General features: G+C 39.6%; 5 protein-coding genes and 1 long non-coding RNA gene across 8 annotated transcripts; 2 read left to right on the top strand and 4 right to left on the bottom strand.

Annotated features, from left to right (window-relative positions):
• Window positions 1–311: 311 nt before the first annotated feature.
• On the bottom strand, window positions 312–6,097 carry Sap47 (Synapse-associated protein 47kD). Its single transcript, XM_065310125.1, has 8 exons — window positions 5,602–6,097; window positions 4,878–5,116; window positions 4,406–4,498; window positions 4,053–4,174; window positions 3,717–3,994; window positions 3,527–3,657; window positions 3,266–3,373; window positions 312–1,181 (listed from the first exon to the last, which is right to left on the bottom strand). Exons 1-8 carry the CDS (start codon window positions 5,739–5,741, stop codon window positions 1,042–1,044), a joined length of 1,251 nt encoding a protein of 416 aa, XP_065166197.1. The 5' UTR covers window positions 5,742–6,097; the 3' UTR covers window positions 312–1,041.
• On the top strand, window positions 5,452–10,080 carry LOC135797655 (uncharacterized). Of its 2 annotated transcripts, none has more exons than XM_065310130.1 (2): window positions 5,452–5,568; window positions 9,365–10,080. In XM_065310130.1, the coding sequence occupies exon 2, from the start codon at window positions 9,369–9,371 to the stop codon at window positions 9,756–9,758; it is 390 nt and encodes a 129-aa protein (XP_065166202.1). In that variant the 5' UTR covers window positions 5,452–5,568; window positions 9,365–9,368; the 3' UTR covers window positions 9,759–10,080. The 2 variants fall into 2 exon arrangements, with proteins under 2 accessions (XP_065166202.1, XP_065166201.1); XM_065310129.1 differs by lacking the exon at window positions 5,452–5,568 and adding an exon at window positions 9,097–9,254.
• LOC135797656 (uncharacterized) lies at window positions 7,136–8,972 on the bottom strand. Of its 2 annotated transcripts, XR_010549600.1 has the most exons (3): window positions 8,717–8,972; window positions 8,261–8,567; window positions 7,136–8,210 (listed from the first exon to the last, which is right to left on the bottom strand). It is a non-coding gene; the product is annotated as an uncharacterized lncRNA (long non-coding RNA). The 2 variants fall into 2 exon arrangements; XR_010549599.1 differs by having other exon boundaries at window positions 7,136–8,567.
• A 1,073-nt stretch (window positions 10,081–11,153) lies between the features above and the next one.
• LOC135797647 (double-stranded RNA-binding protein Staufen homolog 2-like) lies at window positions 11,154–15,610 on the bottom strand. The gene is made up of 5 exons (XM_065310120.1): window positions 15,421–15,610; window positions 14,896–14,974; window positions 13,041–14,835; window positions 12,740–12,979; window positions 11,154–12,670 (listed from the first exon to the last, which is right to left on the bottom strand). Exons 2-5 carry the CDS (start codon window positions 14,937–14,939, stop codon window positions 12,545–12,547), a joined length of 2,205 nt encoding a protein of 734 aa, XP_065166192.1. The 5' UTR covers window positions 14,940–14,974; window positions 15,421–15,610; the 3' UTR covers window positions 11,154–12,544.
• A 546-nt stretch (window positions 15,611–16,156) lies between these two features.
• LOC135796929 (zinc finger MYM-type protein 4-like) lies at window positions 16,157–21,225 on the top strand. Its single transcript, XM_065309048.1, has 9 exons — window positions 16,157–16,719; window positions 16,788–17,612; window positions 17,997–18,842; window positions 18,903–19,774; window positions 19,835–20,045; window positions 20,097–20,222; window positions 20,282–20,403; window positions 20,458–20,599; window positions 20,681–21,225. The coding sequence occupies exons 1-9, from the start codon at window positions 16,449–16,451 to the stop codon at window positions 20,950–20,952; spliced, it is 3,687 nt and encodes a 1,228-aa protein (XP_065165120.1). The 5' UTR covers window positions 16,157–16,448; the 3' UTR covers window positions 20,953–21,225.
• Window positions 20,975–23,848, bottom strand: LOC135796930 (uncharacterized). The gene is given in 7 exon segments (XM_065309050.1): window positions 20,975–21,189; window positions 21,244–21,581; window positions 21,654–21,979; window positions 22,021–22,225; window positions 22,228–22,967; window positions 23,101–23,536; window positions 23,590–23,848. Coding segments are annotated over 7 exon segments (2,313 nt in total). The 5' UTR covers window positions 23,705–23,848; the 3' UTR covers window positions 20,975–21,036.

The following is a 23,848-nucleotide window of genomic DNA, read 5'->3' as shown; positions in this document are numbered from 1 at the left end:
GTTTTAGAGACTCTTTTGTAATTTTTTCCTGCATTGTACAAGGATGACTCAAAAACTATCCTCTTCCTTACCACTGTTGATTGCCTAGCACGCAATCAGTTAAATAACATCAGGTTACCCCTACCACTTTTTGCAGGTAGTCAGCACGTTCGCGCGGTGCGAACAATACTCAGCCATGCCTAAGCTGTCCAATAGTGAAGTAGAAGCTCTCTAAATCATTCTTTCATTCATTTTTCGCGTTTATACTTCAAATTTCTCTTAAAAATTCAATTTCCATAAACCAAGTTCAAGGAAACTAATGAAATGATAGATAGGCATATATGCTACATTTATTTAACAATTGTTATGCATAATAACAATTATGAATACAGGTTAAATACATGCTCAACACACATAGGCTATATCCTAACGTACTATAATGTGACATTTCATTAAATACGAAATATATATATTATATGTATATATATTAAGATTTGCTCGCAAAAATGTTCAATTTTTCGCAATTGTAAGGATGTCAGGGATGTGGTATTGGTGGGGTTCTTTTGTGAACGCAATCCGCGCGTGTATCAACAATCATAGGGACGCGCAACAGAAAACATACAACTTGTCCGAATGCAACAAACGCAATAAACAACGCAAAGCGTGTATGTGTGTGACAATATAACAACCAGCAAAGAGCAAAAAACCACACACAGAGCGTGTGCTTTCCATACTCTCAACCAATGGATCAAAAACTTAAAAGCGCTTATTTACAAAAACAATAACCGGATTTGCTCTCTCATCAACAGCCTTAAATTTATAACTTACAACTTTTTTAATATAATATTTATATATAATCCCTACGTGTACGTAGTAAATGCATAAATGCAAGATATTATCGAATGTGTAATTTATACAATATTATCCTGGTGGTTACAAGATTCAAACAATCATCATGACTAGATTATAGATATTAGAATGTAAAGCATAAAATTATTCAGTCGTTCAGTCGGTGTCTAAGTACGCGTACTCATAACAAATTCATCGTGGAATGTGTGTTGCCTATTTCAAATCCTCTTCATCATCGAGAATATCGTCCATGTCCTGCTCCCAGTTGTCGTTCTTCGAGCTGGAGGACTTGTGCTCACTGACCACCTCGTAATCCTGCAGTTCAGCTTCGAGCTCCTTCTCCCATTCCTCTTCTGCGCGTCGAAAGAATATAAACAAATCAAAAACAAAAAGCGTAAAGGTAAGCAATGCCAAGACATTCGCCAAAAACAAAAAAAGAATAAAAATATTACAAAAGTTAAGTAAAATTAAACGTTTTAAAATTAACTTAAGATTAAATTTATGTTTAACGTTGTACACCACCAAGAAATCGTTAGTGCAAGTTCGTTAGAAGGCTGAATAAGTCAACTAAAGGTACACGCCGCTTTCAGAAATCGAAAAATCGTATTGCTTAAGAAGCTAGCAGCGACAGAAAACAATTCATCTGCGTATTATCTTATAGACTTGGATATAATCAACGTTTTTGTTTAATTTTTTCTTCATAAATCTGTATATTAGCCAGATGCTCCATTCGTGTTAGTTTCCTGTACTTGATTTCATCGAGCTGGTTAAGAGTGAACAATCAAAGCGCGCAACAAATCAGAGCATCTGGCCGTTGACATTTTTGCGTCTTCATAAAATAATATTTACATTTTTCAACGTCATCATCTTCGTAACTTTGCACATACCATGTGTTTTTTGAGTTTATAATTCTTTTTTACAACAGTACATTACCAAAAAACAGACAGACCGATATTGTCAATTTCTTTAAGCTAGATTTTGTTATATCTTCATTGTTAATATTTTTGTGTTCGTCTTCGTTCATTGCATGCTCATCACGACCAAATTTTAGTTGCTGACACACACACATCCACATAGAAGAAGATATTTTTTTATATAGATTCAATTAAGGACTATATGAGAAATATTTATATTATTGACAACAAGACGTTTTTCTTTGGTTTAATATAGGTTTCGAGGTCGTGATGAGCAACGTTCCAACCTTTTTGCTTCGTGTTTCAGTTAATTTAACCTCAAAAAAGCAAAAATGAGATATGTTTCTTTACTGTACATGTTAAACACCTCCATTTTGTGGTTATTTCAAAGCTGTTTTTACATATTTTACACCATCCGATTCGATTTTCGTTAGTTTTAAGTCGTGAATTGTGCAGTTGTGCAATTTCTAAATTAATGAAACACGAAGCCCACTTATAAATCTACACAGATGTGGCAGTGGCGTTACCACATTTATATTTACTTCTCTTAACCTCACTTTTTATGTTTTTTTTTTCTTTTGTTTCTGTCGACGAAATGAAATTTAGTACCTTTTTTCACCAAATGCGAGTATTTTCTCAAAATGTATTCGTTCGTTTGCCAACATCTTTACTCAAACATTTCGAGCAAACACTCACCGCATACAAATATGTACGTAATGTTAATACTGTTCCTTACTTTAATAATTTAACGCTAGGAATGTTTACAGATATTTATGTATATATTCTTTTTTATATATATACGAGCAAAACATGTGTGTGTGTGTGTGTGTTCAGAGATTTAGATTAAAGATTTTTTGTGTGTTTGAGATCCTTTCTTGTCATTGACACAACTAATTTCGAATCAAACCAGTGAGTGTGTATCGTCAGTGTGCACATTTACATGATTTCAAAGTAGAGATTTTGTCCAATCTCGAGATGAAATTGCCATAACAATTATTTGTATTTCTAGTTTTGCAGCTGTATCATCATCGTGATGTTTGTTTTGTATGTTTTTGCATTGGGTTTGCCGATAGAATCGCACGTAATCGCAACCGAAGAGTTCAAAGGAAGATAAAGAGATTTGTTTTATGGAAGCTACTATTCGCTTGCCCAATCTTCTTTTAAGCTGTCAGAAAACCATACAGGAAACTAACTTTAGTATACGATATTATATGTCTATGTATGTTTAATCACAGGATCGCCAGAAGCACGCAACCAGTTATACACCACATATAGGTTGGAATGGTTCACATCTTACGTCTTGTGACGATCCTGATGAAATTAGGCGAGTGATCAATCAGCACATTTAGGACACGCACACATTCATGGTAGTATGTCTTTCGTCGTTAGTTGAAGCTACGTGGTGATATTATGCGGTGATGGTGATGTATTACAACAGATTAGTAAATTAAAAACCGAATGAAATCATATCCAAGCAAAATAAGTACGCAAATCAAATTAAAACTCAAAGTGAACAAACTTACCCCCCGTTTTCGACCCCAATGCCAATTTACGCATGCCTTCCTGTACCTCGGCCAGGTCCTGCGTGGACACTTTCATCGTGTCTGATATGAATTCGTTGGTTTTTGTATCTTTTTCAATCGAAAAATCAAATAAAAACAAAAATTTTAACGAAATCAAACAAAATATAAGCAATACTATAATATAATACAACTACAACTGTTTCTAATGATTGATGATTGATGCAGTGATCTACTCGGATGCAGAGGATGATTTTGACTCACCTAGGGGCTGATCGGAGGTGGTTTCGCCGGACTGACTGTCGCCTTCACGCGACATGAACGACAGCTCGTTTGCTTGACAAATGAGGCTCACGCGGTAGAAGTAATTCCGCCAGAAGTTCTCTTCCGTAATGCTAATGAAAATAAAACATAAAATAATCTAATGTACAATGAAATAATACAGTTTTCTTACATTTTAGGCACAAGTTCGTAACGCATCTTCTCTAAATTCGGATCCTGCTCCATGATGGTCATAGCAACCGGATAGGAGACATCGTAATCAAAGTGGAAGTCAACGCCCGCCGGAGGACTGCGCACAAAGTTGCGCTTGTCAGTGGATAGACTGAGGCATTCCTCTTTGAGTGCTTCCTCATTGGTGCAGCCCGTCCATGGCGGGAGAGAATTAGCTGCGTTTTCTGCTTGTTTTGCAGCGAATGCCTCTTGCTCCTTGTTGAATTCTCCGAGAATCGTCTAATGATAAACGTGAAATTAACTATATTGTTGGTTTCTTTATGATTTATCAACTTACGTTCTTCTCAACGGCCTCTTTTACTTTTGCGCCCGCTTCGCTGACCTTCGCCCCGGCCTTGCTTGCCGCCGAGTACAAGAAGCTACCGAACGATTTGGCTCCGGCCAATGCTTTACTTTGCACTAATTTTTCCCAAGGAAAAAACAAAATTAAAAATTAATAATGCAAACATTTTGTTTCTGATGACGCCATGGGGTTGTAATGAGGCGAGATCGATAGGATGCTTAATTTAAAATGCGTCAATTGACCTAAATCTTGAAAAAACTGGGTTAATGAATGTTTTAATTTCATTACTCGACATGTTTTATGCGTTTTGATCATATGATTGATAATAATAGTGGTGGAAGGCTTACCATTGCCAAATTGTCCGTCTTTGGCTTCTTCTGTGGGCGACTCGGGCGGCGTGCCGGGCCCGGAGTCGGCTCCGCCGGTGGCGCTGAAAAGCCGGGAGTAACAAATTTTATTACTTATTTTGTAAGGACATCGAGAGCACGACAATCTAGCACAGGCACGTTCATGTTCTAAAAATGAGAGCTATGAAAAAGTGGGATGGGCGTGCGCACAGAGCCGGGGGGGGCCAGCAGAGGTTAGGTTAGGAGGCGAGATGCATGATATCACAAAAAATCACAAAGAAGTCCAGATTTGAGGTTATACACTTACACACACACATCGACCACTAAAACAAAAGAGCGAGCAGCCAGTTGGGGGACTCGTCGCACTCACCACACACACGCAAACAACAAAAAACACCATTAGTTGTATATGTTAAGGGTTTTTTATTGTACAGGGTGGTGAGTGCGTGGCGCGTCGTGATATATACTTGCCTGGAGTTGTCGTCGTCATCCTTCGTTGGCGGGGCGGCGGCGGCGGCATCAACAAGCGCGTCGCCCTCCGCGGGTGGCGCGGCCTCATCGGTTGGGGGCGCGTCGCCCTCACCCTTGCGCAACTTGGGGATGCTGGGCATCGCTGGCATTGCTGGCATATTTGACCCGATCCAGCCGCCAATTCCGCCAATCTGCGTTTTTACGTTCGAGAACATCTCCAGCTTGCTGGTTTTCGTCGGGCTGGAAACGAAAATTCATTCATTTTTTGTGTTTTCAACGTTTAAAATCACACAATGCAGATGTTCTACTTTCCAGAGCAGTCTGTATTTAATATTGATTTTTCGGAATTTCTTTGACCCTATTAGACGCCTGTTACGACATTCAGACGTTGACGCCGCCGTCAAAGCCGAAACACGTACGAGTGATCAAATTACGCCGTCGAATCGCCTAAATTTAATCATTTATTCGACGAAAAAAAAAAGCCCCATATGCGTCTTATGCAACCCAATTAACAGCTCACACCACAGCTAACCTACAACTTTTGACAATAGTAACCTTGAAATTGATTTTTAATGAGCACTATTGATTTTTTGCAGTCAAGTGTCAAGTGTGTGTGACAAGTCAGATATAATTTGATATCAAATCAAAATCAATTCAGATTTCTGTGTCAGCAAGAGAGCAAGACATACAAAGTAAGTGTTTTTTTCTGCTTTTGGGTTTATTACCTGGTAGTTGCAGCATTCGCTACGTCTCCATCGAGAGTCGGCTCGGCGGCTGCCGCCTCTGGTAGTTTACCTTCCTCGGGTGGTGCTTCACCGCCCTTGCCCATCCAGGAGCTGACCTGATTCGTTAAACCCGAAAACATCTTTCGACCGCTGAACGGATACGGTGGCGCGCGCGGTACGTGTACGCTTGGCGTGTATTACGAGCTGGCTGCTGCTGCTGCGAGAGTTCGTCGACGGTATTCACGCGCGCATTATGTCTACAGAGACACAAAACGCACGAAATGATTCAGCTTGGGTTTGTTATGCAGCGGCGCGGCGTAGTAATGCGCTGATTGCAAGAGTGAGCCGCCAAGGACACGCACGTAACGACTCGGCAGTTGTTCGCCGCGGATTTCGTCGTGGACGGTGCACGGCGTCGCGCATCTGGCGGGCTTTTCCGCAACTAGCAGGCGGAAAATCGCGGACTCTGCGCCGCCGCCGAGCGGCATCAATATTGCACGCCGCGGCGTCGCAGACAAACCCAACGAGAGAAAGGAATTCAATTAAAATACAGCAGCGCAAATCCCACATTCATACGAATCCGCACGTTTCACACCCACTTCGATTGACTTACATTGTAGGCAACCAAACGTACGTGCTGCGTTGTTTATCTGCAGGTGCTGAAACAAAATGTTCACACATATGCATTCCTTGGTGGTGGCAGAGGGTTTTTGCGTAGTAAAGTTGCAATCTTTTTGCGTATCACATCGAAAGCAGGTCAAATGCGCAGTGAGCCGAATTTCATTGGCCGCTTCCCACTCTTCAATCGGTTCTCATTGGCATATGCCACCTCTGCAATACAACCACACAACCCTCTCAACGTTTGCGGAAATCGCTGGAAAGCAGTAATCGCATTTACACAGGAAACTTTAACTTCCTAATAATCCCAAAGCATCCAAAGTGATTACTTATTAAATTCATCAATAATTCAATTTTTCACTCATTATAATCTAATCTTTTAATCTTTTTCTGCAAAATTTCTAAAATCAATACATTAATTAAATTTCTGTTTGTTTTTCACTAATCCTGAAAAATATGTTCCATGCAGACAACATACAACATGGTCGGTGTGTTTTTGGGGGGTGGTAACCCGCTCACGTGGTGGTGGCTAGCGTCAGGTTGAATTATTGATCTCGCAAAACGCGGCGAAATTGCCTCTTCATTTGTTTCGCGTGCGTGCAGCGGATTTCTTTCGCGCAGCAAAATTACATTTTTGCCATTTTGCGAACAACACCCGCTTTGATAAAACGATAGCGCGCTATAAAGTATGCAAACAGAGCTGCAATTTAACAACCGGTATGATATTCACTCTGATATGAACGGGGAACAGTGAATATTGTACAATGTTGCTTGCATATATCATATTCGGATGGAAATGTTTCGCAGTGAAAGAGAATTCAATTTTTATTTATTTTTTATAGCTAAAAATAGAAGCGCGCTGATTCAAACGTTGAAAAGGATGAAAGAGAATTAAATTAAATTCATTAATGGAGGATAACGAGGTGATATTTACTTTTAATTAACGCGTATCAATATTAACACATGAACTATTCATTGGATTATTATCGCAGTGTTGATTTTTTACTTTTATTGATAATTTCTATGATAATGAAGTAATATCGGATGTTCTTTTACTTATTTTTGCGTTTTAATTAAAACTTATGACATTTTCTTTAGTTTTATGAATTTGGTAATAATATTAACGTAAATATCAATTCTTATCGAATCTTTACTAAATATTATGAAGAAATAACCGCCAATAATGCATAAATGCTGAAATTGATCGAGAATTCTCGAAATCACTTTGTTATCATAAATCCCTACTTATATTATAGGAGATATTATTGTTTTTTTATGTATTTACATCTTTTAAGTAATTATTCGCAAAAAATCTCAAAAATATGATTTATTTCATTAATACCGATATGAATCACAAAGGATTATTCATAATAGATAAGGATTTTTATGTTTTTAATGATAAACGCACCTTTTTCATGATTATACCTATCCTACATATTTTTTACGAACAAAAAATGACCTGAAATGATATTTTGTGTTTATTAACTTAATATTTCTTGTTTTTATTCTGAGTTTTGACATTGACATTGAAAAAAATTCAAGTTCAAAACCGAAATAATTCATATTCTTGAGAGTTCTTAGCAAATAATTACTTAAACATATTAAAACATTAAAAAACAATAATATCTACTATAATATTAGCAGGTATTTATGATAACAACCTAATTTCTAGCATTTTCAACCTATATTAACAACTACATTAACATTTTACTGTTATTTACTAATTGACTCTCTACTAAGTATCCCATTTCATTGGTAATGTAATACTATTACCATTATTATTGTTATCAACATTATTTTGCTTCGAATTTCTATTTATAACCACCATATCACATCCATTGTTGCATTATCACTATCAATACTCAACGGAAATAAAAGTTGAGCAATCGTAACGATTATTTCAAATTAAATCCTATTATGAAACTACTAATTACAAAACACTATTCAATAGATAACCACTTTGTTGCATAAGACTAATTTTTAACAAGTACCTAAAACATAATAAAGTTGAAAGTTCATCATATTGATAATATGTTATTACCATAATGAAGCATAACTGGCATGTTGCTGCAGCAATTAATATGATAATGCCTTTTCCTCCTTGCTGACATTTGTGTTCATGAAATATTGAGTGCATTGTGGGCAACATCTCTGTCTTCTCTGCTTAGTGTTTCCGAGTGCAATGAACATTGCACATTGTGGGGGTGACTCCCGCCGGCGCCGACGCCGCTGGTGACTCATGTGGTGTCGTAGAAATTACGAAATGTATTTACCGCCCTGCATGCGATGTCAATTTCGTATTCATCGATCGGCCAACAATTTCTCTGTTGTCTACGGGCTGTGCTCAACTATGGATACATAATCGACATGCATTTGCATTCATTAGCATTTGTTTTCCTGACAAATTGATGTGCGTTTTGTTCGTGACAAAATGGCTTCCAATTATGTTGTAGTTACGAGTCTAATTTAAACTTTATGGAATGTGAATCTTACGTACATTGTCTTTGTGGTCTGCGTTTTCGTTCTCCTTCAAGTAGTCTTCAAGTATTTCGAGCGTATCAAACGCACCATGACTCATCCGATAATTGCACATTGTGTAAATTTAAAATTCTAACTTTACGATTCCGATCCAACACGAACACGTTCTAATCTACAGCGATTTCCGCCGGTTGACCAATGGTAAAGGCGTTAAATTTGAAATATTTTTGACGGTTTGATTTCCTGCGCTGTGATTGGGTGATGGTTAAAAATAGTAGAGTTCTGTAGTGTGTTTCGTATGTGTTCGGTTGTGGTCGTGCGTGGTAACGGAACGCGCGAGCCGGTTCAAGCCGGTATTGAGAGAACGAGGAGGGTCGTTGTTCCGTTTGTGCTGCACTGTATTGCAGTTCATTCTCGTCAGCCGGTTCAGTCGCCACTGAGGTGTGTATTCGTGCGTGCCAAAAACGCAGCAGCAAGTCGCCGAAAGCAAATCCAAAAGTAATCTACCCGTAGGTGTCTCGCATTCCGACAACCCGCACACAGAACAAGCAACGCAGGTAGGTCGACAATGGTGTCGCTATCGCAATCATTTGCACATTCCACACATACCTACACTCTCTACCGCACCTACGAGAAATTAATAATTTTAATATCTTGTTTGCAATAGGAAAATGTCTTCCGAATTCCGTGTTGGTATGCATGAAGGTCGCAATTCGAGCCGCGTGCTGAAGCCGCCAGGCGGTGGCCACTCGCAAATCTTCGGTGGTCCCGAAGAGGAAGCACCACGCAAGACACATGCGCCTACTGAAATCTCCTCCTGCTTCGGAACTTCTCCAGCGGCGAAAACCGAAGAGAAAGTCGACTCCCAAGAGAAGGAAGTGAAGGAAAACGAGAATACCACTAACGGCAACAGCGTTGCGGCGGAGAACGGCACCAACGGCAGCACCCCCGAAAAGAAGGTCGAGGAGAAGAAAAACGAGATCAACGAGAAAAAGACTGAGTCTGCATCAGAACGGAAACGTGTACCACCGGGCGGTTTTTCATCCGGCGGCTTCTGGTAATTGTATATCTCGAAGAACTCAAAACAAAACAAAAAAAAAACTACACACAAAAATAATAATTATGAAACAATATACAAAAATTAAATCTCGCCACGTGTTTGCGGCTTGCTGTTGTTGCTTTTGCAACACGATGGGATTTTTGGAGATGTTTTGCTTATTGTAAACCGATAAAAAACGTATACACCGCCAGTACCGACTGATATTTAATAACTAAACGGAAAACTCATTGTGATTTTTGTCATTTTTAATATTAATCGAAAATTTAAACTGAAACTGAATGTGCTTTTGTGATTCAAGTTTTTAAATAAATAATTTTCCTACATATTTGCGAATACGGCGTGCGCGGCCGGCCATTTTTAATCGTTTTCAGTGCACGCAGTCAAGGGTGATTGCGGACAATGAACATCTGTCAGCGGAGACGGCGCCAAACGCGCCTTGTGTTTGCATGCGACGAACATCTTGCATACAAACATGAAAAAACGTCTGAAAGGAATTAAACTGAGTCAGTTCACTTGAATTGAAGTTTGGCAGTGTTTTCATTCAGTTATTCTTAGATTACTCATAAACTAAACGTTACACAATTAAATTACTTGCAAGAATTGGTTTATTATTAACTACCGCATCTATTTGAGTGGGATTTTAAGTTTGTTGCTGTTTATTTATTGCTATATTTAGTAATAAACATGTTTTTTAAACAAAACATGCAAAACACGATTTTACTATATAAATAATCACAAATTATTGAATATTTCAATGGTATTTGAAGTGAAATTTAATTCCCTAGCGATTGATACAAGAATCAATGTTGTAGCATGCTGCGTTCTTTAGTTATTACCAAATAACTTGCAACTTATCCGTTTGTGGTTTGTTCTTAATGGTGGCGTATGCTTGGTTGTCTAAATTTACATCAATAGCTGTACGTGTCATTAATCACGTTTGATTTAATTTAGCGATTCAAATAATAGACGATTAGATGATTCATAGATAATTTTGTTGTGTTCAGCCTCAATGCGTCAAAATAATCAACAATATTCACTTGAAATTTGTTCCAAATTACGTTTTAAGTGAATCACTTCCATGAATCAACAAAATTTACTTACAACGTAAAAAAACTGTATCGAATGTACGCTTTGAAGGTGAAAAACATCATAATTACAATATTTATCGTTTACCTTGTTAAAAAACAAGTACGTTATCTTTTATTGTGTAAATTAAATATTTTACAATACTGCTTTAAACGCACATTGTCCTATGACGGTTTAATATTGGCAACCAACACTACACATTACGAACTGCAAGTTGTTCTTAATGGCCGCCGAAAACAAATAGTCCATGTGCATCGCTCTCGAGATTTAGCAGTTCTCAAGAAATTTACAGGTAAGAATTAGTAATAAGTTATTATTTGTGACATTGTTTATTGATTTCAATTTCAATCGAGGCAAATACAATCAAAGAATGAAACAAAACATGATAATAGTAAAACAAACACATAATGCAAGTAATAAACGCAAAGAAACGATGAATCAACGTAAAAAATCCAAAGATATAAAATCGCCAGCCGGCTTAAATACAAAAAAAAAACACGTACGTCCATCGCAGTATACAATAACAACAAGTTATTGTAATCGGCGCATGCGGATTCGCATCAGCAGCGCGCAAAGTGTGTGTACGATACAAAAATGTTTTACAAAACGCACAATGAAATGAAAATTCAAATGTTAATGTAACGCCTATGAATACTGAAATCAATTACATCCAGCAGGTCAGAATTGCGCACACATCTACTTAACGTTTTTTTTTTTCATCATCTTCTCTTTCGCCTTCATCAGTGGTTACATATAATATACCAATATTACCGCAGCGGCGTATACAGCGCGCCGGTGCACAATTGGTACATACCGAATATAAATAATAGAAATGAACAATCTGCGCGACGCGAAACCCAACGGAATCAAACATGGTGGCGCGGATTGCGCTCGGTTCGCGTCGCTGGTTGCATACACATATACATATACAGGATGTCTCAATACATAAAAGCGCATTAGTGGCGTCTCAATAACTGTGTTTTCTTCATCATCTAGGTATATAAACAGCCCCATGTTTAAATTCCTTCATGTCGGTTGTAGGGAATTTAATCATTATACATCTAGTTACTTTAAGTTTAATTAATACAAGCTTCAATTAATCTTCGTATCCCCTACAACAGATATTATTAGATAAATACGTCGTCGTGTCGTCGGGGTTGTTTTCATCATTGTTGAAACACCCTATACATATTAAGTTATCAATTCTGAACTACTGTTATCAGTTTTGGAAATGTGTGTGTGTGAGTGTGTGGTGGTTTTGTCCCGCGGTGCGCTCTCTGCCCTGGAAGAGCGCACGCGGAAATACGAGACATCGAGAACGTTTATTTTCTTCATGTTACTTGTTGAGTATTTCAGGAAAGCACGACCAATAAACTTGTGCTTTCCTGAGTCACGCAAAGATTTCCTTTCTCATCACTAAGAAACAAGATGGCCGCCGAAACATTTGACACACGCAACTTAGAAATTTAGTGTGTGTGTGAGTTGGTTTTCGTTTAGAGCACACCTGAGATCCTCACCCTGAATCAAAATCTCGCTAGTTTCCGGCTTAACTCTTTAACTACGCAATAAATAAATAAGGCGTTTTCGAAACGCGCATAATACAAACATAAATATTGTTAATAAATCAGGAACAACGCCTATGTAAAAAATAAATTAGATCACCGTTTGTTTTTCTCTTGCAGATAAGCAGAAAGTTATGGCTTACGCCTCCGCGCTCTCTTTGCTCGGCACGATGTTGTCCAGTCCCATCTCTGAGAGCACGTTGAGGGCCTCCAGCGCTGCCTTTTCATGCGACGCTTCAATCGTTGCTCCTTCTCCATGACAAACCTGCCGAAAAGTAAGTAAATAAATATTTTATTACAAAAAATACTTTTTTCGGGGTTCATTTATAATTACCTGAGGAGGATTTGTACTCAACGAGACTAAAGTCAAATACATTTCGTGGTTGGCTTTGGGAAAGTCTGAGAATTGTGCTTGAATATTCATCAGCTGCACCAGATACATGAGTTTATCCTTGGAGCGCACGCCGCCCGCTGGCGGCGGTGTAATTTTCTGCGGGGTTACTTTGGGTTTCGGCGAAGTTTCATTCGTGAACGTCGTCGTTGCTGCTGGTGGTGCGGTTTCTTTAGGTTTCGTCTAAAAATCAAGTCAAATCAAATAAACATCTAAAAAATTAGTTTTAAATATAATATCTTACATGTGCGGTTTGGTCGCCAACAATCAACAACCCTGGAACTAGCTGCCGTCCACCACTGCCCCCAACAGGTTCGGGTTTCTCCTCAAGGAACGTCACTTTTCTCGTTTTCTCATTCGAATTATTCGCAAGTTCAGTTTTTTCGACTTTGGGAGATACTACCGTAGTAGCAGTAGGTGTAGAAGAAGTTGCATACCCTAGTAGTGTCAGCAATGCTTGTGCTGCAGCCCGCTTTGCAAGTTTCTTATTCGGCCCAACGCCATTTGCTGACACACCATTAACAGACGCTTGGATAACAAACTCTCGTCTACGTGCAGCTCCACGTTCCTCCACAACAGTATAAACAGGCTCTTTTTCTTTGTTAGCTTGTTGTATCTGTATTAATCTCGAAATGGGATTTATTTCCTCTGCCGTTTCATTTGGTTTGTCCGCGTTGACTTTAACCAAGTTTCGTGTCTTTTTCTTATTTGCTATTCTCTTCCGCTTCAGTTGAGTAGTGTTTGGCGTCGGAGGTAAAGGTGGCAATGCTGACAACTTCTGCAGCATCTTCTCAGCTGCGCGTTTCTTCGAGATTTTCTTCCCGTGGCCTTCACCCTCCACAGTAACATCAGCAATTTTACACAGGGTAACAAAAACTTTCATGTGTGGCGGGCCGTTTTCGCTCTTCACCTCAAACACAACATTCAGGTGTCTTTTAAGTGCAATTTCATGCACAAGAGAAATCGGCGACTTCAGTTCGGAGTTCAGGTCGTTGAGGGCGCTGTTATCGCTGTCGTCCTCGCCGTTCTCATCGAGATTGAGAGTCGGAGTAGTTTTATCTTCTTCCTCATCGTTTAACTTCTTAATTTCTTCGATGGCTCGCGTGGCCGCGTCGTGTCTAGCTGCTTGGATGGTCGCACCGGTGCCTGGGTATTCCCTCTCGCCGACTTTTAACCGCACCGTGCAGACTTCACCATTGGTGGGTTGAAAACCAGGCTTTTGATACTGACCATGGTATCGGTTGTCATATTGGAACTGTCCGCGCACGTGCGGAGGTCTTCTCGCATCATAGTTATACCTCGGCTGGCCTTGGGGGTACATATTATGACGATTGTAATATGGCACAACATATCCTTGTGGTTGTTGTGGAAGTCCATTACCATTCTCGACAATGTAAACAGTTCTCTCACCGCGTTTCATTGCCAGAGCATTCAGCTCAACTGTTGGTGTGACCATACCAGCGCCATTAGCCCTCACACCTCCTGGTTTAATATGTCGCGCTGTTTTTGGCGGTGGGCGACGTAGGAGTGTCTTTTCCAACGCCAGCGCGGCGGCGGAATGCTGTGCTTTCTTAATACTCGCACCTTCCGCTTCGTATTCCTCGTTGCCCAGTTTGAGTGTGACGGTGAAGACCTTCTTGTGCGCGGGGCCCTGCTCACCGGTGAGTTTATACTGATGTTGGATCTTGTTGTAGCGCGCTAGCTCGTTGACCAAGCACATCGGCGTCTTCTCTTTCATGTTTGCCAAGTGGGGCACTTGCGACGAAGTAGTGGTATTTGCTGTGAGTTGCTGCAGCTGTGACGGTTGTTCAGCTGCCGTCTGCTGCTGGTGATGCGGATGCTGCACGTCCGCCGACTCGTTCACACCCATCGCCATCGGTTCGTAGTAAACCGGCGCGGCGGGTTTCTGATTCGGCGGAGGCGGCTGCATCGGCGCGATTGTGTTTATCATCGGTGGTGCGGATGACACCGAGACGAGTACACCCGGATGTGGACCACCTGGGACAGACACCAACATTCTTTGTGGTGGTGGTGGTGGTCTACAAAATGTAAAATTACTTAATATCCATCTGTTTTTAATTTTTGAACATTTTACTTACCTATTTCTTTGGTAATGATGATGATGTTCCGGATGACGCATCATAATTTATCTCGTTTCTAATTTAATGAGTTACTTATCTAAAAACCCAAAAGAATGAGATTAATTTTTTGACACCAAGCCAAGAAAACGATGATTCAATGCCCACGAACAGTGGCATCCATTTAATCCACGAAATTTCCGATCTTTCCTTAAGCAACAACTGTTTGCGACACTTTTAAAGTGTGCCTTGACCTCTTAACATCAACGAATGCGTTGTCTTCACGAAACAAATGAATGCGACATGTCTGAAGACATGAATATTCAGCTGATTATTTCCTTCATTAATCTCATCTCCCGATCGATAAATAACCACAATCCGTATAGAAAACCCTTTAGACATTAAACATGAATCAATTTTATATGATTTCGAGTGATTTTGATTGTGTGATGATGAAATATAAGCGAATATTCACGCGGTAAGACGGGTAGATACCGGTAAAGATGCGGCGCGCGCGAGGAGAAGATGACTTCGTCGTAGACATACCTGCAGCTGGACGAACCACTCGTCGTTGGCTAGGCACGACGCACGGCGTCGTCTTCAATCTGCCCGCAGATAGCGACAAACACCACTACTCGATCGTTTAAATTACGTTGGCAAACAATAAAGAAAAATAGCAGCTAGCATGCGGCCATGTTTGACTTGGTGTGCGCTGTGCGCACTTTCTTGGCCAGAGACGGCCTGTGTGCTGCGGCCAGGTGTTGCCAGTTCGCGTTTCTTCAGCGGCAACCCAGGAATACTAACCTACACAACAGTAGCGCTTGCTTTATTACTCAAATCATCGTTTAGGTGTAGCTATCTCTATTGATGTTCGTTTTGCGGAAGGTTGGAAACGGTTCAAACTGAAAAAGGTATTAATTAATTAAATACTCAATAACGCAATGAGTTACACAAACAAAATGTAATATAATCTATAGGGGGTTAAATTACGGACTAATTAACACAAAGATTGTGTCAGATTAGAGTTAATTTTGTTTGTTATAAACAAAAATCATGTTTTTTTCAAATCGTTATAAAAGAACACGTTTTACAGTGCTTAAAATAACATTATTTGAGTATTTTTACGATGACAATGTGTGAAATTTAATCCCCCAACGGTTTATAAACAAATTGTATTTGTATCTGGTTTCGTTTTCATGTAAATAATTAATTAATGCCAATAAACATTGCTGAAAAGTCATTGGTAGCGCTGGGGAAGTGGTTAGATGTCAGCTGCGCATGCGTCCAGTTTGAACGGTGGCCATGATGGCTTGTTTGTTCTTTGAGCGGTATCGGCGGTAATCCGCGAAATTCATTAAAAATTGAATAATCATCGCATCGGAACAATGACGAAGTAATAATTATATTAAAGTGATTCGTGCGGGTGTTGTGCACTGCGGTGTCGTATTAGAAAGGTGCGCGTTCAAGCAGTTACCGTGTAAAAGCGTCGCGCATCGTCTTAACCTCACTTTTAAACAAATGCTGTTTTTTGTTTGTGAAACTTATCAAATAACAATAAACAATTGATTTTAAACATGGAGCCGATCCCGGATGAGATCGGTGATGTCCAGCAGCTGACCGAGAAGCAAACCCAGCCGGAGTTTGAGTTTAACGTGGATAAAATTAGTGAGAAAACTGATTCTGGTATGGATTGTGCTGAGGATGTTAACAAAGAAGCAAGTGAAACTGTAAATAATGATCAGGAGACTGCTATTAAAATATCAGAAAATGAAGAAAATACAAAGGATGTGGAAACTCAAGATGAAGCCATGAACACAAGTGAAAATCAGGAAATAAACACAAATGGTAAGAGTTTTAACTTAAAATTTGCCAATTTATTCAAACTTTAACTAAATTTAAACTAATTATTCCAGGAGATGTTAATACAATTGAAACAAATGAGGGTCAGACAACTGACAGCTCCAAAATAATTGAAAATAACTCAGGAGACAATGAAAAACAAACAACAAATGAACCAGATGAAAATTCCACCCAAACACAGATAGAAACTGAGATGCAAACCTCTTCTAATCAACCAGATGAAGCAGATGCAACAAAAACTCCTGAGCCTATGGAAGTTGAGAGTGAAAATGAAGGAGCTGCTGTGTCTGTTTCAGAAATAGGCTCACAAACTGACAACAAGTCAGATTCATGCTCAGACAGTGAAGAAGATTGTGCATCTGAACTAGAAAAAAATGCAGGGAGTGGTGATGAGGCAGATAATGCAGAAAAAATGGATGTGGATAAAGAACCTGAACCAGAAAAGGAAGTTGAGCATGTTATTGAACCATTAGGTGAGATTGATCTGAAACTTTGTACAAAGGAAGAGGAGAAATCATGTTATGTATGTAAAAAATCCAAAATTGTAAAATATTGCATCAATCAGAAGTCTGAAGAAGTTCCAGTTGAAGAGAGTACTGAAGAGGATAAAAAAGAAGATAGTGAAAAGCAGGAGAGTAGTGAAAAGAAGGAGAATAGTCCCAGTCAATTGTTTGTCTGTACTGACGTGTGTTGGGATAAGTTGGAACCACATTGCACTAAAATTGTGAGGGCTGCATACTTTGATAAGAAGTTACATGTTGTTGAGGGGGTTTTGGTGAAGTTTAAGAGGAAATGTAAACAGTGTGCAAAGGATATTGTGGCTCAGAAAGGGTTATGCTCTTGGGAAGCTATGGATTTCTGCAGGGAGCATTGTTTATGTAAGTATATTTTAATTATAATTATTTCGAAAGTGGCATTGAGCCATAAAACTTAAATATTGTGCATTTTAAGACACAATTCTAGATTTTCGTCTTTAAGTAGCTGAAAAACTTAAAATATTCGGTGATTTGGATTATTTTACACTAGTTTTGATGAATAAAAAATTTCTCTTTATTACTGGAGTTGTATTATTATAACAAACAGAGAATTAACAAAATGGCGGCACTTAAAAGACAAAATTTCATAAGCTTTCATCATTTTAACGTTTATTTTGTCGTAAAAGATGCAAACATGAATTATTTTGGTTTTGCCATAAATATATTTTTATAATATGTAAATTTTACAAAATCAAGCCATGAACTTCATAAAATTAAAAATTTCAGACCGCTACCAGTTAAAATTCACCAAAAAGTGCTCCGAATGTGAGAAAAAGGTCGAATACAACCAGCTGGGCAAATACTCCGTACGTTTCGGTTCGATAATCCGACAATTCTGCAGCGGCGCCTGCCTAGACACTCGAAAAAAGAAAATTCGCCTCTGCTCCTACTGCCAACTTGCAATGTCCAGTGCAGCGTCAGCTATCATCATACACGGACAAAAATTCTTCTGTACTTACCCCTGCAGAGACAAATTCGTGCAGCTGACAACCCCCAATAAGCCACCTTACATCCCGAACAAAGAAACAACATTCTGTTATATCTGTAGTGATAGCACTAAGGAAATAACGAAAGAATTCAGTTACCAAGGCACAAATTACTACCTCTGCGACGAGGAATGCCTCACCGTGTTTAAATTCTTACACAATTTCACTTCCAAAGTGGGCAAGTGCCATAACTGCTGGAAACACGTAACGACACTTGAGTTGGAATCATTTGGCATGCACTATGATGGTACGTTTAATCTCTTCTGCTCGACAACGTGTCAGTATATTCATATTATCACGCACAGGCGGATAATACCATGTGTGTGGTGTAAGGTAAAGAAATATAACTTTGACTTAATTCATCGGACTGGTTTGTTCGGTGAAGTAATTTACGGATGTTCATTGAATTGTCTGAATCAACTCTCGGTTGCGTTGAGGAAAATCAGCAATAAAAGTACGATTTGTGAACATTGTTCGGCTGAGGCCGTGGTTTGTGAGATAACAACGCAGACTGGTGAACTGAAGAGTTTTTGCTCAACGAATTGTGTGGCTGAATATCAATCGAAGTTAAGAAAAAAAGAATCACGTAAGTTTTTATTAAATAACTTAAAAATTATATAAAATTCTTAAATAAATATTATATTAGGTAATGAATTGGAAACTCTTCCACAAATATCCAGCGTTTGTTCACTGGCTGATGCAGCAAACGAGAAAAAAGTCATTTTCATCGAAGAAGAAATGCCGCCTGAGATAAGTAATAAAATGTGCCAAGTGACGACGATGACTCGCGAACAAGGCACTCAGTTATCAAAAGAAAAAGTCGAACAAGAAGCTCAGACAGATTTTGAAGAGGAGTTGCGGTTACGAGCGGTGCCTGTACCTATTTTTGTCCCGCAACCGTTTCACATGTGGAATGTTCCGCTTCCGAGGGCTGTTCCGTTTCCTTTGATTGTCCCACTTCCTATGTTAGTTCCACTAACACGTGATTCATCCACCGAGTATCTTAAAACAATGAAAAGGGAACCGGTGAAAACTCCACGGGATCCATACGAGCAGGAATTACTTATGATGGCTGAATTAGTTGCTTCTGAAAAGACTAAAGAAGAAGTTGACGAAGGTGACGAACAAGTTGAGGATTTCAGCCCAGAGCAAGGCGATGGCGCGTTCAGTGATGATATGCTTCAAATGGCGCTGAAAATGGCAACGGATTACCAAGATACCGCTGTGGATCTAGAAGGAGCTTTGCAAGCGAATACTATTACGCCTGGGCATCATCCGATGGAGTTGACTAGTTCCGATGAAATTGTGCATACTGAGCCACTTACGGGTGCTATCCGAGGTGCGATTTCTTCTCGAGGACGAGGACGTGGACGTGGTAGTCGCGGTCCGAGGGGAAGTACTCCAGCACGTCGAGCGCGAGGTAGGCCACCGGTGATGCATTCTGTGCCTGTTCCGGTTGTTTCACCGCCGCCCCCGCCTGAACCTGTGGAGAAACCCGATGCGCATATGTGCCTCAAGGTAATATAATTATTTATTTAACTTTTTTTAATAAAATATGATTGTTTATTGATTTTTTAGTATACTTTTGGTGTTAACGCGTGGAAACAATGGGTGACGACGAAAAACGCTGATTTAGAGCGTTCTTCACGTAAATTGAAGCTGTTTAAAAATGATTTATTGCAAATGACTGCTGATGAGTTAAATTATTCGCTGTGTTTGTTTGTGAATGAAGTGCGCAAGCCCAATGGGACTGAATATGCTCCAGATACGATTTACTACTTGTGTTTAGGTATGTTTTACTCTACTTTTATACAAATTTTATTCTAATTTCTATATTTAGGTATACAACAATATTTGTACGAATGCGGCCGAATCGACAATATATTTTGTGATAGTTTCTATGAAAAATTCACCGATTGTCTCGATGATGTATGCGGAAAGTTCTCCACCTTATACAGTGATTCTCGTAAGTTTAAATGATTAATCAGTAGCAAATTGTGTAAACAATTGTGTTAATCCTTGCAGATTATATTGTAACACGCGTGGAGGAGGAGCATCTCTGGGAGAGTAAACAACTGGGCGCACATTCGCCGTTTGTTCTGCTCACTACGCTCATGTTTTTCAACACGAAACATTTTAATCTTACGGTAATAACAAGCAAAACACACGCGGAACAAATATTTACTTGTTTTATTGTTTAGAGTGTGGAGGAACACATGCAATTGTCGTTTTCGCACATAATGAAGCACTGGAAACGTAATCCCGGACAAGGAGGTAGTCGGCAAATGGCGGCTGGTGGACGCAACGTCTTGTTGAGGTTTTACCCTCCACAGAACGCACAAGGTTGGTGGATATTTAAATTATATGCATGCGTTTTTTAATTTATATAGGACTATTTTTTGTTAATGCATTTTTCTAAACCAGCAAACACTCGAAAGAAAAAAGTCTACGAACAGCAAGAGAACGAAGAGAATCCGCTGCGATGCCCAGTGAAACTCTACGAATTTTACCTCTCAAAGTGTCCGGAGAGTGTGAAGACTCGCAACGACGTATTTTATTTACTTCCAGAGCGTTCCTGCGTCCCCGAAAGTCCGGTGTGGTACTCAACAATGGCGCTGGACTTGCGAGCGCTTAATAAAATGCTGCATCGTGTTAAGATGGTCAAGGAAATCAATGTGGCGTTGCTAACGCATTAGGACTTGCTTTTTTAAGAACAGGTGGAACGAATTATGTTTTTTATTAAGTACTACGATTAAGCGATATGCACGCCGATATATATTCTATTCGTTTGCGTCCATTTTGTTTTTGTTCTTGACTTGGTCGTACTTGATTTCATCGGTTTCGTCCGGGATCAGTTGTCGCATCTCTCTGTCGGTGATGCTCAAGCTCTGTGCTGTCAACTTGGGCGCGCTCGAAGTGCGCACCTCGACGATCTATTGAAATAAATATTGAATATTTTGAACATACAATCAATGTGATATATTTACCCTGCTCCCGCTGCTGTGATGACGATGAAGCTGTCCGATCGAGAGTTTGATGGAGTTGCGTGAGTTGGAATTGCGTGACACTTCGATTGCGGAACGCAGGAGGCCAATTTTGGATGCGTTGCTGCGTGCTTTCAATAGACCGTAGCTGTCGCTACCTCTTCGCGTGTAGTGGTCTTTGATCATCTCGTTATCGACTTTGTTTAGAAGTCGGCCGATCGAGGTCAGCGAACCGATCTGATTGTACTCTATGATTAGACTCAGCCGCTCGAAGCTCACCATTGTGCCTTGGTCGCGTGTCTTTGGCTCGTTTGCATCCTTATCGTTGGCGATATCATTCTCTGAAATTACATCAATCATCTTAGTGTATACTCTGAAATGAAAATTCATGCGACAGTTAATTGTATGTTTACCGCATTCGTCGAGGCTTTCCGTCTCGCCTAGATGCGTGGTTTTGCGCAGCCAGCAAAATTGTAACAGACCATAGGCTACTCCACATATAATTACGGAGAAACCCATGATTCTGAAAGCTTCTCGAATGCCATATTCGCCTATAAGCCGCCCGCCAATGTAGCTACCACTTCCGCGACCTATGCTGAAATGCGCCATGCCTATGACCCCGATGAGGGTAGCCAACAACCCTTTGGGGGCGATGATCGCGCAGTAGGTTGCTGCGGCGACCCACATCAGATGCACGGAGAGTGATTCCATCGCTTCGAATGGAAAACACCACCAGGCGCTCCTGAAACAGCAATTTTCATACATTTAAGCCCCGCCTACCTTTGTCGCCATCTATATTTACTCGAAAAGCTGTAACCCATCAATCTCGCAGCATGAGCAAAAAACGCCACGATTATTATGTTGATATGGCCCAGTTTCTTTGTTATTCGATCAGCTCCATACAGAAATGGGATCGAGCTGATAGTACCCACCGTAACAGTCACCCCCAAGAGGGTATTAGGTGCTCCTAGTTCTTTTAAGTACAAAACAAATAATTCTCGATGAATCCCCATGGGTTTCCAAGGAAGAACATGAAAATGATGAAAATTATAACGCTGGGCATTTTGAAAATACCCACGAGGTCTTTGAAGATATCATCTGCAGGTAATTTTGTCCCTAGGGGCATAAAGTACACCGCAAGGGCCGATATCACCAATAGAATATCATAAGTATAAAATGCCGGGGAATAATCAGTGTAGCCTTTTCGTTCACTGCTTAAATCAATCAGGAAACCTGTTATTGGTGAGAATAGAGCCATACCAAGACTTGAAAATAATTTTTCTCTTCCAAAATCACCTCCGTACTTCTCTATCATAGTCAGAGCTATTGGATCGATGATAGTGATTCCAGCAGTCATTACAATACTCCCAATAAACCGCAGAAAAAAATAAATCCAGTAGGTTTTGTTATCGCTTTCTTTGAAATCCGGTGGACATACTTCAGGTCCACCATGAAGAAACTTACACTCTTGGACCATACATTTATTCGGGAAATAGGTTGAAATTGAGGTTAGGGTGGTACAATTTGGTGGTAGGACAACTCCACCACAACGTAGGTCACTTTCTTCTAATTCTGTAAAATTGACACCTGCTTTCGTAAGTAGTTCTTCAGTAAAACGATTTTTGAAGTCGTAGAAAGCATTTTGTTGCTCAATATCCAGGCCGAAAATTTCCGTGGGATCACCCAGATCTGGATGCATATCTAATGTTATCATGATTGCTTCTGGTCTGGAATGAAATTTGAGAATAACAAATTATTCAATTGTATCCAATTGGACAATTGCGTTGAACTTGAATATTACTCTAATTTAACATTCATAACAACGTAATACTAGTAGAGGCATCAAAACTTCTTACTTACTCATTTATTTTTGGTTTACTTATATTTCCTACACTTTGATACGCCGGAAGATTTGTCTTCTTTAACTTGCAATGATTTCTACACTTTTCCAACATGATAATCCATTCTTCGTTGTCCGGGCATTCTCTGCTAGGGCATGGACTCCACCAAACCTCAATGTCCCCCTTGGGATGTTTCATCACGTACGCGGGAGGCATTACACTTGGGAGTTCCTGATGTGGAATGATAAACAACCCATGATGGATGGCTGCGGTTAGCAGGAAGGATATGATAACCACGGGTTTATATTGTCCGAATTTATCAATTAGGAAACCAGTCAATGGCGGCGTTAAGAACGTAGTTAGGGGTAATGTGAGGTAAATTATACTTATTTGTTCCACGGTTAGACCAATGCTTTGCATGTGGACAGTTAAATATGGTACTAGTGATGAATTTGCTACAAAAAAATTGAAAAGAGTAAAAAAATTAAATAATTTTTGGGAGACTTACCGCCATATAGGAAAAACAGAGTGATTTTTAACATCACAAGGTTTTTGTTGATCTTAAAGAAACTTTTGTTTCTTTTCGACTCTGTTTCAACACCTATATCTTTATGTTCTTCCATTTTTTTTGTGTTGGGAACAATTATAGAAGTGAATTTATATTTCAGAACTTGTGAACCATTTGAAACACATCATGTGAATCTTGTAAATTCAGATTAGACTAATCCTAACTTCTTATCTTTGCTACTTTGGTTTACATGCAGTTT

This window comes from Atheta coriaria, unplaced genomic scaffold, assembly GCF_025399875.1.
Source record: "Atheta coriaria isolate IRGN ID8LTWV9N9 unplaced genomic scaffold, Caltech_Dcor_3.1 hic_scaffold_8_pilon, whole genome shotgun sequence".
Lineage (NCBI taxonomy): Eukaryota > Metazoa > Arthropoda > Insecta > Coleoptera > Staphylinidae > Dalotia > Dalotia coriaria.
Note: the sequence above shows the minus strand (reverse complement) of the source record. Positions and strands in the feature narration are given on the sequence as shown.